We start from the raw sequence: 17,376 nt of genomic DNA, 5'->3' as shown, positions 1-17,376 counted from the left end.
TGCCCATATTTAAAATTATTCTCAATTGTAATGAATTTATTATCTGTGTTACCAATTGTAAACAATCAAAATGCATATTTGTAAACCATAATTCCAACCTCAGAATTACTTAGGATCAATTTTATGTACTTATCATTCCTGCTGTCTTTCTAAAAGCTCCCCATGGTTTTGATAGCGCAGCGGTCAATTCCCTTGCAACCGTGAGCAAAAAAAGGTAGTTTTAACAATTTCACTGTAAAAAGCAGAGAGATAGTTTCTTCTTCCCTCAAGCCAGTATCTTCCAAAGTCAGGCATGGGTTAAGCAACAAAAGGGGAGAGAAATAACATAATACTCTAACCAATATTAGGTTCACTCAAAAGAATACCAGTATAATTTAAATGAATTTTGGTCATCTATTTTAATATATTAAATTCGGATTCCCACTTATCCCTTTGGCAACCTCTCTTTAGCGATTCTTTGTAAAATCCTTTCTTTGACACTAAACAGCTCTCCAGTTTTCAGGACATTGTTGTGTGCGAAGTTATAATTGTTGGTTAGTGAAACAGAAAATTTATGACACAGAATAAGGGAATTCAAACCATCTTGCCAGCTATCAAAAAAAAATCACAGTACCATCACAAACTTTACCAGCATTGCAATTGAGAGGGATAGGTTTTTAATACAATTCCCCATAATCTTAATAAGGTACCAATGCAACTCAATTCTCCCTGTGTTAAACTCTGTCAAGCTGCTAGTCTGTGACGTTGGATCTGATACATTGTGCAAATTTCTTTCTTCAATCATATGCTAAATCACACATACTGAGAACTATCTCCTCAAAGTGGTACTAGTCAGGAGCTGCAGCAGAAGGTAGCGGTAGTACACTGTTTCTGGGCAGCAGCTGAAAGTGTAAACCTCAATGGATAATTGAGTAACACAAGTAACTGCTCACGTATTTCTCTTTACAATATTCAGCAACATGTCAATTCAGGAAAAATTGTTTCTCTGTTGTAACCTGCCCAGATCCTGTTGGGTAGGGACAATTGGTTACCCCTTGGATCTTGGGAAATATGAGCTCCCTGTGACTTTATGATAAATGTAAGGGTTAATGTTATGTCTCAATCAACCACTAAAGGGAGCTAGATGCAGAACTATATAAGGCATTGATGCTGAGCCTTGTGGGTGAGAGGTTGAGGAGAAAGCTAGAAGACAACTGTAGGAAAGATAGTGTGAGTGAGAGCAGATCATAGTTATTGTATTAGTGTAGAGATTAGTAGTAGATGAGTGTAGATTGTACGTTTATTATCAACTGTTTATTACATAGGACCATGTGTTGAATCCAATTAAGTAGTGTAAATAAATCTTTAGCTTTGTTCAATATCAAAGCTAGTTGTGGTCTTTGTGAGCACTATGACAACCATCCTAGGATTAGAACCACAAAGAACATCACACTCCCCTGATAAGGGGGCTGGGCGACCATTAATGTTTCAGAGCCGGCCAGAGAGTCAGTAGTGAACGACTGGTGCTGGGCAAATATTGTTGTAAATAAAAGTTACTTTTTGTTCACTCAACAAACTCGTGCTGGATTCTTTGTGGCCCTCACAAAATTCTCCCTGAACAGAAACAGCAAAAATAGTGCAAGTAAATAATAACCTTTTACCCAAAGATCTTTTGTGGAAAATTTGAATAAAGTATTTCTGTTTACAATTAAATAAATAAGGTAAATGTTGTTAATAACTGTGTAAGTATCAGAGCGGTACTGCGGTCCGAAGAGGTAATATTCATGACATTAAATCAGTAGTGGAGAATCTTGATTGGCACTTTAGAATTACAAAATAAGAAACTAAGCATCTATTTTCTCTCAAGGAAGATACATAGAGAGTCATGGCGTGATCCACAACATGTGGTTCAATACAACAACTGGACTGAAGAAACCATATTACCAGACACAGAGTGTCAATGAGTATTGGGACGATGGAAGTTTGCCCATCTGGATTACTGCCCAGCGACAGGTAAACTGGAACATTAGAATATTTCACCTAAATCTACGGAAACGGAGGGGTACAAATGATAGTTGGCAGCGACTTTAATATGGAATATGGTCCTGTGTCTCCCAGCTGCACAATAAGGCAAGTTGTCAAAGACCTAAAACACACCATTCTAACAGCAATCGCCAGCTGTCCATTTAAGAATTGCGCCAAGCAGTTACAAACAAATTTGGCAAACGAGGCTTCAAACAGTTGTCTGAAAACATTTGCAAGGGGCCCAACCTTTGTTTCAGGCACATGCACTGATGACCTATGTAGGAGCTGTTACCAAAATGGAGGGTTGCGCATATTCCCTGTGCAACAAACAAATGCACATAAGCCACCTACCATATTGATTCCTTTGGTGCCCCTTATGTAATGGCCATCAAGTTGTTTTCACGAAGATTGCATAGACTCAGCAGAATTAAAATGTCTGGTTTATTTCTGTTCACGTGGAGAATGTTTAAAAATATAAAAGTAGAATATGTAGAAAGGAAATGCCACCTTAACATATGCAAACGTTTTCATAATGGAAGTGGACATTTCTGCCGATGTTTTAAATTCCTCCCCATGAATAAGGCTGCTTTTATACTGCAGTGAAAGGCCAGAGGCTCCAGTGTGGGACCCAGTTTGTATTGCCTGGCTGCTGCTTGACTGACGCACCAAATGCCAGATCCAGGAGAATGTAATTAAAAGGAATCATTGGTGAGCAGAACTCTTCTCCCAGGTGGTAAAGTTTAGGGAGCGATTGGAGGAATGGGGGGGCGTTCCATGGACAGACATTTCACACGGTCGTGGCAGTGGGACCGGAGACAGATAGGCCTGTATATTCTCTAGGCCTATCGGTGTGCTTGTCTCCAGTCATGGTCCCAATTCCCAGCAACCTTCATGGAGGCAGGAGCAGAGGTGGTGAAGCCTATATGCCCGGAAGCACTAGGTAGCCAAAAGGCCCAATTGGAGGGACTTTAGAGGCCTCTCTGCAGGTGCCAACCGGAACTTTCCGGTTGCCATGCTGACCCCCAAACCCCACCCTCCCCATTAAGGCCGAAATATGGTCAATGATTGAAGGCAGCCTCCTGGTGGTGGTCCAGGGGAAGGGGAGGGGGGGTCGTAGGGGAGAATGGTGGGGGTAGAGTTCATTCCACCTAATGAACACCCACCCCGCATAGCCTTGGAGCATATGGCTGCTGGTCATCCAGAGGAGACGTTGGCCCCTCCATAATGAGGGCTTGATAGCTATCTCTTTCTTCTTAAAAGCCAGTAATAGCTCTTCGGAGGGCGGCCTCCAATTTGAGGTGCCTTTCTCTTATCGATATTTTCAGCTCCCGTCTCTGACCATGGGGCTGCTGATGTCAGTGCTGGAAAGCCTTATATTAGCCCTCCAGCCTCAGGAGATCACCCCCCCCCCCCATCCTTACTTGGTCAGGGGTCCCAGAGAAGATCAATTAATTGGCTGCCTCCCCAAAAATCATCCTCCTGGTCCTGGTGCTCCGTGTGTCGGTTCCCAACCGCATTTCCTCCCGATGTCAGATTCAGGACCCACCAACAGAAATCCTACCCCTGCTCTCAAATATTTAAATGAAGGTCAGGCATGATTGAAAATTCTAAAAGATCTTATGAGCATTTTGAAAACCAACTTTGACACCACAATGAAGTTACAACCCTGGTAACATCGAACGAAAACAATGAAACTCTTTTCACATTTCTATTCTTCCTACACATAAATCAAGTTCAGCTTTGCAATGCAAGTTCAGCAGATGAATATGTTCTGAGAAATAGCAATAATGTAGAGATATAAAATGAGTCATTATTCATGGAACATTTTATCCCTGTATTTATTTCTATTTCTAAAGGGTTTAAAAACAGGTTCTGTTCACTTCCCTGGGACCAAACCCACCTATGATGGAGAGGATATTTTCCTGAAAGTCGTAGAACCTCCACACTACAGGTACAACAATGAAACAGCCTGGAAAGAAAACATCGACATGGTAATGGGATGGTTCGCTGTGGAAGATCTCGATTTTGTTTCGCTCTACTTTGGTGAACCAGATGGAGCTGGCCACAAACATGGACCCGAATCAATACAGAGAAAAGACATGGTCCGCCAGGTGGACAGAACAGTTGGTTATTTACTGCATAATATTGAAAGGTATGGCTTGAAATCCAAACTCAATGTTATCATCACTTCTGATCATGGAATGACTACGGTGCTGAAAGAGCCAGCAGTGAATGAAATTGTGCTGTCGAGGTTTGCCAATTTCTCGTTCAAAGACAATGCTTTTGAATTACTTGATTATGGACCCACTGCCATGCTACTACCTAAAGAAGGAAGGATCGAAAAAGTGTACCAGGCTCTAAAAGGAGCCCATCCTCATCTAAATGTTTTTAAAAAGGAAGATTTTCCAAAAAGACTTCGATATTCCAACAGCGAAAGAATTCTCCCTATTATCATGTATGGTGATCTCGGCTATGTTATTCATGGGGTGAGTTCATAAATAGAACTAGTCCAAATGAAGGGGGCACTCAGTAGAGCGTATACTTCCGCCACACGATGATAACTTAATATTATTACATTTATGCAGTTCTTCCTCGAGGCTTCTCCTTGCCTGATTGATGTTCTGTAAGTACAAAGCTGGAAAAATAATTATTAAGAGCTTCCATCTTACTGAGGAGGCATCAACCCAATTCACATCCAACCACCTGCTCTGAAAATTCTGCTCAGATGTTGACAACCATGACAAATTCCAATACAGCAGCTGAGCCAATCCACAACACTTTAAAACAAACAACAAAATTCTAAATAAAGCAACCCATGATATTTTTTAAAATTGTCTTGGATTGTTTTATTTGGAGTTTTATTGTTTTTTTTTTCAAAATGTCAATTCATCCTTTCTATAAATGTTAACCGATCCTGTAAAAAAGTTTAGAAACCAGATCTGCATTTTTGCCAAAAAAAACTAGTTCTTTCTTGGGCTGTACATTATTTAGGTATCAAGTTTTGTTGAACTCCATCCATTCGTTTTTGAGATATATTGTTTACAGACACACCAATCAGTGGTAGGGGTAATAGAAGGACTATTTCAGTTTGGGAGGGTACAAGATATTTGATAGATTTAATGGGTATCTGCCATAGGAAATGGAACTGCAAAACAGGTTGGAATTCACAACACAACACAGGAGTATTTATCTGCAGTACACATCCTGGCAAGCCATGTCTTTGATGCATTGCAACAACTGATAAAACATGAAAACAAGTTGGTGACCAGATTAGTCTCAAAAATGACACTTCTAGGTATATCAGATAAAGTAGTGTGATAATCCCTCTCTTTGTTCATTTACTTGTTCCTTCCTCTTTCTTGCCACTGCCACTACCAAACACATATTCTCTTCACTCCCTCTGTCAGCATTCCATAGAGACCGTTCCCTCTGAGATAATCTAGTCCACTCCTCCACCATACCCAACAGCTCTCCCATCACCCATGGCACCTTCCCAAGCAATCGCAGAAGCTGTAACACCTTCCCCTTTACCTCTTCGATGTTTAACATCCCAGGCCCAAAATACTCATTCCAGGTTAAGCAGCGTTTCACTTGCACCTCTTCCAATCTGGTCAATTGCATTCGCTGCTCCCAATGTGGTCTCCTCTATATAGGATACACCAAATACAGACTGGGTGATCACTTTGCTGAGCACCTTCGGTCTGTGGGCATTCAGGACCCTAACCTTCCCGTTGCTTGCCATTTTAACACAAGACCCTGCCTCCATGCCCACATGTCTGTCCTTGGCCTGCTGCAATGTTCCAGTGAAGCTCAATGCAAACTGGAGGAACAACATCTCATCTTCCGGTTAGGCACGCTACAGCCTTCCGGTCTCAACATCGAATTCAACATCTTCCCATGTTTTCATCCCATTTTATTTTAACTGTCTTTTACCATTTTTCTTTCTTTATATATATTTACCCCCCCCCCCCCCCCATCTTATCCACCTTTCCTTACCCTTTCTTTCCTTTGCTTCCCCCTTCCCCTCCTCCCACATCTACATCTGTCACAGTTTAGCCTCTGATGTTAGTTTCTCTGCTGTTTGGCCTTTCACACCTTTTGTTCTCTCTGAGGACTGCCATTAGCTCTCTTTTCCCTTGGTTTCTGTGGCTATTAGCACCCCGCTTCCCTGGGTTTCTGTGGCTATGACTCATCTTTCATTCTCACTCCACAGTATAAATATTTCCCACTTTCTCTGTCTTATAGCTTTGACAAAGAGTCATTGGACTCAAAACGTTAGCTCTTTTCTCCCCCCACAGATGCTGCCAGACCTGCTGAGATTTTCCAGCATTTTCTCTTTGGTTACAGACTTCCTCAAAAGTTTGTTTAACACATTCTGGCTCAAATTCCGTCTCCTGATTTGTGATTGCCTCTCAGAGGCATATCGAAAACAAAGTGAGTCAATTTTTTTGTCAAAACCACCATGGAAGCGGAGGTTATTTTGTGCAAGCAATCGATAAAATAGAATTCATTTTTATAAAACCTTTGTAAATGAAGACCACCTTCTGTACTTGACGACTTTGCAAGCCTTTTTAAACCAAAATAGGGTCAAATGGAAACTCATTAATGCCAATTCCAAAGCAATTTAGGCAGAATAAGTAGTTTTCTAATACCAAATTCCACACTAAATTTGTGCAAAGTACATCTAACATAATCTAATGTAAACAGTGACGTATAAAGCTGACACTTGATATAGTGAGGCCTTATGAGCAGACACTGAATCATAGAATCCCTAATTGCAGAAGGAGGCCTTCGGCTCATCGAGTCTGCACTGGCCCTTGGAAGGAGCACCTTACTTAAGCCCACGCATCCACCTTATCTCTGTAACCCAGTAACCCCATCTAACCTTTTGGACACTAAGGGGCAATTTAGCATGGCAAATCCACCTAACCTGCACATCTTTGGACTGTGAGAGGAAACCAGACCGCCCGGAGGAAACCCACGCAGACGCAGGGAGAAAGTGCAAACTCCACACACAATGTGTGCTTTATCCCCTCCATATTTTCTTCTTGTTTCTGTCCTCTATAGAAGACAGTGATTTGTACAATTAATAAATCAAATAGAGATTCCACACATGCAGACCATGGTTTTCAGTGTAATGGGATATTGGAGGTTATTGTTAGCCTGAGCCCAACCCTCCCCTCCTTGACAATGTTTTTCAGTAGAAAATCGCTGGATCATGAGCAGGAATGCGAAGACTACATGGTTTCCCCCTCCTCCCAGTCTGAGCAGGTGGCCAGTTGTACAACTCCACTCATTACTGATGGGCTCACTCAGCACACATCCGTAGTTCATCCTGGACCATTTAGGATCAGCTGATTTCAATAACAACAGTAAGCACACACCCACTGATATATTGGAGGGACATCATGGTTGTCTGGTTTTGTTTAATGCATGAGGTAATTTTAATACATGTGGCACCTAACTCATTCGCTTATATTTGGGGTTGTTGGTTTATAGCACTTGACCATATAAAGTTCAGTTTTTATTACATGTAGTTCTGGCAATCTTAGTATTGTTTTGGGAGTTGTATGAGCACATTCTACTAATATTTCCTGTGAAAAATTGACCTTAATTGTATTGCTCTTCATGTCTGGCTGGAGTCCAAATGCAGGATTTACATACATAGATACATATATAGAAGATAGGAGCAGGAGGAGGCCTTTTGGCCCTTCAGTACAACTGGTACCCGATTCTTGTTGTTGGCAGCTATATTGAGGGAAAAATCTGATGTGTTCAAACCCATGTCTACTGGTCCCCCTTATCAATTGCTGTCTTTTTTCAACAAGATCAGTAATCTATATCAAAAAAACACTCCATATGTCTATGCATAATTGAAGGCTTGAGTTAAGTGAGGAACAAACAAGATATGATGGCAAATTAGATCCCTTAATAGGATTTTATGTCCCACTTAAATAGGACCACTTTCTACCTGCAGTCAAGTGAAAGATAGACTGAAAAGGTTTGGTGGTAAGTGACTCATCCTGTCTTAGAATTTACTGTGCAGACGGGTGGCCATTCGGCCCATCAAGTCTGCACGGTCCATGCACACCCGGACATACAGTCCTTCCTTTGGTTCCTGCCCAGCTATTCCCGGTAATTAGAACAGCTCCTTCAAACACACACAGCTCAACTCAAGTCAATTCACCTGCTAAATTGTTGTCTTGTGCTGAGAAGCGACTGATTGTTACCCCTGAAAATCCTTCACTGCAGAAATAAGTGAGGGCTTAGTTATCTCAGTCTTTGCCGAACACATAAAACAAAACTTGCAGCTGATAATTTACTGCAACTGTAATTCAGCAGTACTACTGAAATTGGTATTTTCGCCCAGCAATAAATAAATATCAGTGCCGTTTATCATCACGGAGGTTTTTTCTGTCACCCAATTAAAGGGACACTATCTCCACAGAGTATTTGGCAAACCTTTCATCGTTTATTTACAAACAAGCAATGTGCTGATGCAAGTTACACCACTTTAGAAGGGTGTTTTGGTCACAAAAATGACATATTGTTCTTTTTCCCAAACGCAAAAAGATAATGGTCATAAGTTTTTGTGCAAGCAACCCCGTTTTAAGAGCTGTATTTATTTTTTATTCATTCTTGCGATGTGGACTTCATTGGCATCAGTTATTGCACAGCCTTATTGGCCTCTAAGCAGCTGCTTGTGAACCTCGTTCTCGAACCACAGCAGTCCATGTAGTATAGGTACAGCAATTTGATGCAACTGAGTGGTCTTCTAAGCCATTTCAGAAGGTAGCTAAGAGTCAACCACACATCCATGAATCTGGAGTCACATGTCGGCCAGGCAGGGCAGGTTTCCTCTCCTGATGGTCATGAGTAAATCAGAGTCGCTTTTTTGCAGCAATCTGGTAGTTTTATGATCATTAAAAATGAGACTAGCACTTTATTCCAGATATATTAATAAATTAAATTTAAATTCTTCCAGTTGTCATGGTAGGATTTGAACTAATGTCTCTGTTGCATTCGTCAAGGCCTCTAGATTACTGATCCAGTGACTTTACCACTATGCTACCAATTCCCGAAATTGAAGCATTTAAAGAGATTTCTTAAAGTGCCAAAGTTTTATGTAAAGCCCCTGAGAGAAAGTCATTGACGAATGCAAATGCCTATATTGATGCATGTATGGTCATGGGTTTTAGTACTGCACCACGAGGACACAATGCAGCAAAATACAAAACCGTGTACGAAGATGAATTGAAAATGGTCTGGGAAATGAATGAAACTAATCATGAAAACAATTCCCACAGTGTTAAAGCAGTTGTTGAGGGAAATATTTTGAAGATATGGGCAGGCTCTTAAGAAGTAATACTGATATTGTGGAGCACATTGGATTAGCTGGAGCACATTTAGAGTTTCAGCATTCTCGCTGCAAGGTGTGGAATTGTTTTTAGCTTCTAACTGGCTATGTTTGCAGTTGGAGTCCGAGGTTTTTTCCTTCATTCCTGGCATTCTAGTGAGTGGTTATTACTCGGGTTGCAAAAAGTTCTTGGGAGTTCCAGGGAGGCAGATAGATTTTTTTTTTAAATCTTCTCTGTCTGATTTCTTCACTCTTAAGGGATGTGAAAATTACTACCCAGAGGGTTGTGCACAAGCCATTAATTCATATTTTTAAGGCTGAGATATAGACCGATTTTCAGTCTCTCAGGAAATCAAGGATTTGGAGAGCAGACAGAAAAGTGGAACTGGGGTGAACAATAGGTGATGATTGTACTGAATGACTAGCGGAGAAGGCTCAAGGAGTCAGGTGTTCTACTTCTGCTCCCATTTCTGATCTTATAACTGGTTGCATTTGCTTATCTTACTAGTGATGGGAGGGGGATCTGAATCCAACTTCTGGTAACACCTGTAAAGACCTGGGCCGGGATTCTCCCCTACCCGGCGGGTCGGGGGGTCCCGGTGGGACCCAAATATTGCATTTAATTCCAGTCTTGGTTATCTGTCCAGCACTGACACTTTGGGAAGGGAAGAGTGCGAATGCTCAGCGTTAGAACAGTTGTGAAAGTACATCTCAAAGCCTAGATTTGCAGTGGAACGAGTGAGCTGATTTCTCCCGATCATCACCATGGTCTGAGCCAAGTACGGTACAATAACATAAATATATGAAAGAATGACACATACTCAGTGATGTCAGATTCTTGATTGAGTATCTATTCAGCAAATCATAACTATCTTGCTTCCACAGCAACCACAATTTTAAAGTTCTTGTGTTCCCTCACCATTTAGGTATAAAATGATTTCAGTTTAAAACTGAATATGAATCTCTATGTTGTCATTAATCAGCTGCAGAGGTTGAACTCCATCATTTGTGAGATAGTTGCCGCACACCATTATTTGTGTAATCATAGAATCCCTACAATGCCAAAGCAGGACATTCGGCCCATCAAGTCTGCACTGACCCTCAGAAAGAGCACCCGGCCCGGGTCTACTTCACCCATCACCCCACCTTATCCCCGTAAACTAACCTGCACATCCCCGGACACTAAGGGGCAATTTAGTATGGCCAATCCACCTAAGCTGCACATCTTTGGACTGTGGGAGGAATCCAGAGCACCTGGAAGAAACCCACGCTGATACGAGGAGAACGTGCAAACTCCACACAAACAGTCACGAAAGGCTGGAATTGAACCCAGGTCCCAAGTGCTGTGAGGTAGCAGTGCTAAATACTATGCCACCGTGCCACCTCCTTTAATGTATTTATCTCCACATTCAATCCCATTTCTGTGAAGATGATCAATAAATGTTTGACTGATCCTTCGTACTCAAAAGTGTGAATTCTCCACAAGCTGGCAACAGATGTGCATCTTCAAGTGTAACCACCACCCCCCCCCCCCCCCAATAATAAGTCAAACGCTAATTAGAAAACATCAAAAAAATACATATCAACCTGTGTCAATATTACACTGCTCCCCCCAATCTCCAAGCAAGGAGAAACATTCTTACATCATCTGTCCTGTGGAGCACTGTAAGAATTTAGTTTGCTTCAATGAGATCTTTCATTCTTCTAAACTCTAGAGAATAGAGGCCTTCAAAGGACAATCCCACTGCCTCTATGGCAAGAAAGGATGAAATAGCTTTTGATCCATAAAAGTTTCATCTAATGCTTGTTGATTTGCATCACAAACCCCAGTGTGATCTTAAGGTGAAACAGGGTTTAAAGGCCAGGCAATATTTGCACTAAGGCATACAGGAGTTATTTTGTCCTCATTGTAAATTCATCACGTCTGACGTGTATACTAATGTTGGAACTTGCAGGTGCATGCTGGTCAGCCTTTGACATGGTTGACCACACCATCCTCCTTCATCACTTCTCCATCTTTGTCCAGATGGATGTGATTGCACTTGCCTAGTTTCATTTTTATCTCTTCATCTGTACTGCTTTCCCCACTCCAACACCAGTACTGTTGGTGATCCTCAAGGATCTATCCTTGGCTCCCTCCCATTTCTCATCTAAATGCTGCCCCATAGTGACATGATCTGAAAACATTAGTTTCCACGTACACACTGACAATACCCTGCTCCACCTCACCACCACCATTCTTGACCCTATCCGCTGTCGCTATATGGTGAGAGTCTCGTCCTTTTTCTCAACTATTCACAGGATGTGCACCCTGCTGGCCAAGCCAGCATTTATTACCCATTCCTATACATCTGAATGGCTTTCTAGACAATTTCAGTGGGCAGTTTGGAAGTTAAGGTCAGCCATATTGTTTTGGGTCTGGAGTCATATACAGACCAGACCAAGTAGAGACAGAAGATAAAAGCAAAATATTACGTATGCTAGCAATCTGAAATAAAAACAGAGAGTGCTGAAAAATCTCAGCCGATCTGGCAGTATCTGTGGAGAGTCCAATATGATCCTTTGGGTTCTGAAGATAAAACATATCCTTTCCTAAAGTTCTGAAGGGGGTTTTATTGTACTTTCATCATTACCATTGCCAGCATCTATTTAAATTCCAGATTCATTTAATTAAACTACCCAGCCATCATAGCGAGATTTTAACTCATTTCTCCAGATCATTAGACGAGGGTGGGGATGGCGGATTTTGTGGCCATGTTGCACCCAGCACAAATCCTGCTATGTTGGGAGAATTGAAGGAGACCCCCGAAATGGGATTGGCACCCGGCGCAAATTGGTTTCCCATTCTCCTGGCCCGCTCCAGCCGGCACGATCAGCATCTTGCCCACAACGGGCGAGAACTTGATCATAACTCATTTGCATTAATTTAATTTCAGTTGAACGCGGCGGCTCTCCTAGTATTCACCTGCTCCCGCCCCCCACTCCTAGTGGGAAGTCACACGGGTGCTAATCACTACTGGCCCCTAAAAGTGGGGACCAGATGCCATGGACTCAGAGGAGGAGTAAGGGGGTGAGTACTCTGTTGCAACTTACCTCCAAGGTGCTGAGGGGGTCCTCCTGAGGAGGTTGGGGTCGGGGAGGCTTAGGCTGGGTTGCAGGGCTTCAGGTTGGGCATCTTTCCCGGGATAAGGGTCATGTAGGAAGTTTTCCCTCTGCAGCATTGAAAATCTTCAAACTCTCTTTCAGCATGTCAATTTAAAAGAGCTGTCAGTTGTAGTTAAAAGGTCTTCCCTCTGTAGCCTTAAAAACTATGATGTCTCTCCCAGCTTGTCAAGTTCAAAGATATGTCAGATGAATGCAAAAGCCTTCCCTCTGATGTGTTGGAAATCTTTGAAGTTCTTTTTACACATTCAATTTCAAACCCCATTCACTTTTTCAAGCCTCTTGGTTTGCTGAGGTGCCTCAAAGCTTTGAACTGCATTGCTTACATTCAATTTACAATGGCCTGAATGGCCTCCTTCTGCACTGTATGGTCTATGTTCTATGTTAATTTCACAGTCCATTGCCTTATACAAGTCTCTTGATTAACAGTTCCAAGGTATTTCAAAGGAGGGAATTAACTTTGTCTTTATAGCTCTTCAGGGTCCATTAATTCTGAAGTGCTTCCTCTTTTGAGCAGCTGTTGTTTCTAACCGCAGTTTTTTTATGCTGGGGCTTTCTTTGTTCTGAATCCATCCTGGAAAGACCAGGTGCTCTGTCTGGTTGCTTTACTTTCTTCTGGGATTCCCTCTGTTTTGAAGTCCTTCCGATAAGGACCAGGACTCTGACTGCTTTTTTTTTTCACAATGAGTCTTTTTTCACCTTGCTACAACACCCTGGGCTAATGTGCAGTCAATTCCAGCCCCCCTTGACCCGGAGTTGCAATACAAAGAATTAAGCAACAATTCTTAGAGAAAAATACCCAAAGTCTGACACTTGGCAGCCCAATAATTAGTCACCAGTCACCAGGTTTGTAAATTTAAACACAATTATATTTTATTTGTAACAAAAACTACAATGAAATATGCAGCACATACAACTGGTTAACTATTATCTAATTTGTAATCCCCTCCCCCCTTTAACATGTCTCCTCTCTCTCACAAACACGCACACGACAAACAAACACAGAGAGGGAGGGGGTGAAAATAATGAGGATGAAAGTCAAAAGATAAGAGTCTTTGTTTCAGATGGTTTGTTCTTACATGTTTCCCCTCTTCAAACTTTGCTTCCACCACAGTTTCATTAAGGTCTCTGCAGGTTCAGAAATACATCAACTCACAGCCTTTCTGGAAAGAGAGAGAGAGAGGAGTGGGAGCATGTCCTTGTTTCTCTGTGTCCAGGTCTCAACTCTGGTTTCCTTAGGTCTCTGGAAACTATCTCACTCAGGCAGGATTCAATCACCAGTCAGACATCTGCTGGATTATTGTGTATTGGTATAGTTCTGTTGGTTAATTGGGCAATTTCTTCCTTTAAACGTTAATGGTCCCAAACAGGATTGTAACATTTGATACATGAGATCAATCAGTGCTGCATACTAGTGACATAATGTTACTACATGATGGCAGTTTGTTAATTTACCTGATCAGTGACCCAGTAATGCTGAAATCTGTATTACTATTATGAGGATTAAGATAAAATTTAAAAATATAGTCCCATAACAGAATAAAGGATCATGTGACCAGGGCTGAAGTATGCCAAACAACAGGTCTGGCTGATGGGCCTGTTAAAGATTGAATTGAGGCCCAGATTGTTTTACTAGGAATAAGGTGCAGGTATTCACTCTTAGAGGCACTCACAAAGGCCGTTGTGATGCAAGTGAAGTGACAATTTCAAAGTACTAGCGTTAAAAATGTCAGGTTGTAGAACGGTATTCTTTTAACTGAGTATTTGCATCCAGGGTAGGATTGAGCTTAGATCTAAAGAATATTTATTCAGCATTTCTACCTGGATCCATAGCCCGTGTGATGCATAATGCCACATGGTGCAGAGGAAGTCATTGTGAAGATCAGGTGACAAGCTTTCCTAAAATACCACAATATCAGAGGGAGAGGTAGAGCACAGCTATAGGCAGGCAGCAGGATGCTGTCATTCACAGTGCAGGAAGCCGGTGGCATCTTGTGCTCCGATTGGGAAGGCTAAATTCTCCAGAAGCTGAAACAAAGCTGGAAGAATTGCCTAATTTTAACTAGAGGGAGGGAGACTTCTACAGGTAAACTCACGCCATGGATTATGGAGTTAAAGGTTTCCAAATTGCCTCAGGAGACAAAAACCATTCTGGCTCGCTTCTGGGAGAATTGAATGTCTACTGAAAGGACAATGTAACAGAAACCAGAGTGGGATATTTTGATTATGTTCAAAGAAGCTGGCTAAAATATAGCCTTCAGTCAATCACGTTGTGGTGTGTTAAAGTAGATGTCTTAAAACGTGAAATCTTGTTGCGTTATCCAGTTAACAGCTGAATGAAGTTCGAAGATTGGAATCATAACATTTGCTAAAGTAGTGAGTGTGCAACCCTTTATCCCAGCATTCAAGACTATCATAGATGCATTTAAGTGGATGTTAGATAAGGGAGAAAGGAATAGAAAGATATGCAGATAGGATTAGATGAAGTAGGGTGGGAGAGGGTTAGTTTAGAACATAAACACCTGTAGTGACCAGTCCCACTGAATATCTTTGTGTGATACTAGTTCTATATACATTTATGGTTAAATTTGAAGCTGGGATGTGCACAATGTTAATATGTAGCCATGATGAAGGATACCATTGCCATTCAAGTGTGTGGAGCAACGTGGGTGGAGCAAAGAGGAACCTGACAGTAACAGCTTATATTATAGACAGGGAGATAGATACTGTTCACTACAGTCAAAGGTTGTGTTGCCTGCCCGGTGCCAGGGTTGAGGACATCTCCTTGTGGCTGAAGAGGAACTCAGACTGGCAGGAGGATGATCCAGTTGCTGTGGTCCATGTGGGAACCAATGACATAGCAGAACATCATTCCTGCATTCTACCTAAGAGTATTTGAGAAGGGAGGGTCCAAATTAAAACAGAGCAAAGATTACACAAAACGTTTGTTACCCGAGCCACACACCATTTGGCATAAGGTAATTAAACGCGTGGCTCAAGAAGCGGTTTCAATTCATGGGACATCGGTGTCGGTACTCAGGGAAAAGAGAGCTATTCCACTGGGATGGGCTACACTTCAATCAGACGGGAATCAGTGTCCTTGCCAATTGTATAACCAGGGGTGTGAACAGGCCTTTAAACTAACAGGAAGCAGGTACTTTTGGCTGAAAAGAACTTAGAAATCCAACAGGAAAGGTCGATATATTGGGTAAATATAGTGATGTGGATGAAGACCAGCAGAGTGGGATAGGAAGGGACAGAGAGTTTGCAAAACAAAATGTACATCAGCGAATAAGGTCATTGCAGGGAAAGAGGTTTTAAAAATGAAATTATAGGTTCTTTATATGAATGCACAAAGAATCTGCAATAAGATAGATACGGCATGAATAGAGTAAATAATTTAGATCTAATTACCAGTACAGAAACATGGTTACATGCTGATCAAGGTTGGGAAATAAATATTCCAGGGGACATGATATTTTGGGAAGATGGACAGAATGGCAAAGGAGGTGGGGTAGGCCCTTGTAGTAAAGGATGACATAAAATTAGCTGTGGGAAAGGATTTAGCTTGTAAAGATTAAGAACTGGAATCCGTATGGATGGAAATAAGAATAGCAAGAGTCAGAAAACACCAATGGGAGTAGTTTATAGGCCCCCCTGACAGCAGTTATACTGTTGGGCAGAACATTAAATTGAAATTATTGGAGCTTGTAACAAAGGAGAATGCAGTAATTGTGGGGGACTCTAATCTTCACATAGACTGTTCGATTCCGGCTTGGGTCACTGTCTGTGCGGAGTCTGCACATCCTCCCCGTGTGTGCGTGGGTTTCCTCCGGGTGCTCCGGTTTCCTCCCACAGTCCAAAGATGTGCAGGTTAGGTGGATTGGCCTTGATAAATTGACCTTAGTGTCCAAAATTGTCCTTAGTGTTGGGTGGGGTTGCTGGGTTATGGGGATAGGGTGGAGGTGTTGACCTTGGGAGGGTGCTCTTTCCAAGAGCCGGTGCAGACTCGATGGGCCGAATGGTCTCCTTCTGCACTGTAAATTCTATGATAATCTATGAATTGGCTTGTTAAGAGTCAACCATGTTGCTTTGGATCCGAGACCAGACAAGGATGACAGATTTCCTTCCTTAAAGGACAATCATGAACAACAATCAACAATGATTTCATTAGACTTTTAATTCCGGATTTCAATTGAATTAAAATCCACAATCTGCCGTGGTGAGATTTGAACCCATGTCCTGAGAGCATTACCCCGAGTCTCTGGATTACCAGTACAATGACAATACCATTACCATGGGAGGGGGAAACAACGTTTGGGAGGAAAAGAGGATGTGAGAGAGGGAAAGAGGGCATGGGAGGAGGCAGAGGTGTAGGAGGAGGGGGAAGAGGGGAAGAGGGGAAAGTGCAGGGGAAGGGGAAAGAGAGGGGGAGAGGAAGCGAGAGAGAGGGTGTGCGAGGAAGAGAGAGGGCACGGGGGGGGGGGGGGGGGGGGGGAGAAGAGGCAGAGAGATAGCGTGGGGGAAAAGAGAGAAGGCATGGGCACCTGCTAGGGAGGCAGGGAGCAAGAGGTGCCCGTAGAGCAAGGTAAAGATGAGAGAGGGGTAGAGGAGAAAACCGAGAAGAGGGAGAGAGAAATGTGAGCGAGGGGCAGAAAGGAAAGAAAAGGAAAAAGTTGAACTAAGTTTCCTATTGGTTTTACACGGAAGCGGTTGTACTTAGGTCTTCTTTGGGTGATTTGGTGTTTTCTAATTTGAATTTATACAATATTTGTTATATTCAGTGATTTCATATATTTGGCCAGTTTGTCTTGATAGGAATGTACAGTGCTGCATAGGTACAGTGCAGTATT

The 17,376-nt window shown here is 42.2% G+C and overlaps 1 protein-coding gene across 1 annotated transcript in view; it reads left to right on the top strand.

Annotated features, from left to right (window-relative positions):
- The window catches only part of LOC140395505 (ectonucleotide pyrophosphatase/phosphodiesterase family member 7-like), a 40,841-nt gene that overhangs the window by 12,693 nt on the left and 10,772 nt on the right, over positions 1-17,376 (top strand). The window contains exons 3-4 of the mRNA XM_072483353.1: positions 1,847-1,992; positions 3,861-4,490. Coding sequence (XP_072339454.1) covers positions 1,847-1,992; positions 3,861-4,490 — 776 coding nt within the window. The remainder of the gene's footprint in view (positions 1-1,846; positions 1,993-3,860; positions 4,491-17,376) is intronic.

The sequence above is a fragment of the Scyliorhinus torazame genome, chromosome 18, assembly GCF_047496885.1.
Source record: "Scyliorhinus torazame isolate Kashiwa2021f chromosome 18, sScyTor2.1, whole genome shotgun sequence".
Lineage (NCBI taxonomy): Eukaryota > Metazoa > Chordata > Chondrichthyes > Carcharhiniformes > Scyliorhinidae > Scyliorhinus > Scyliorhinus torazame.
The sequence above is the reverse complement of the archived record's forward strand: the minus strand, read 5'-3'. Positions and strand labels throughout refer to the sequence as shown.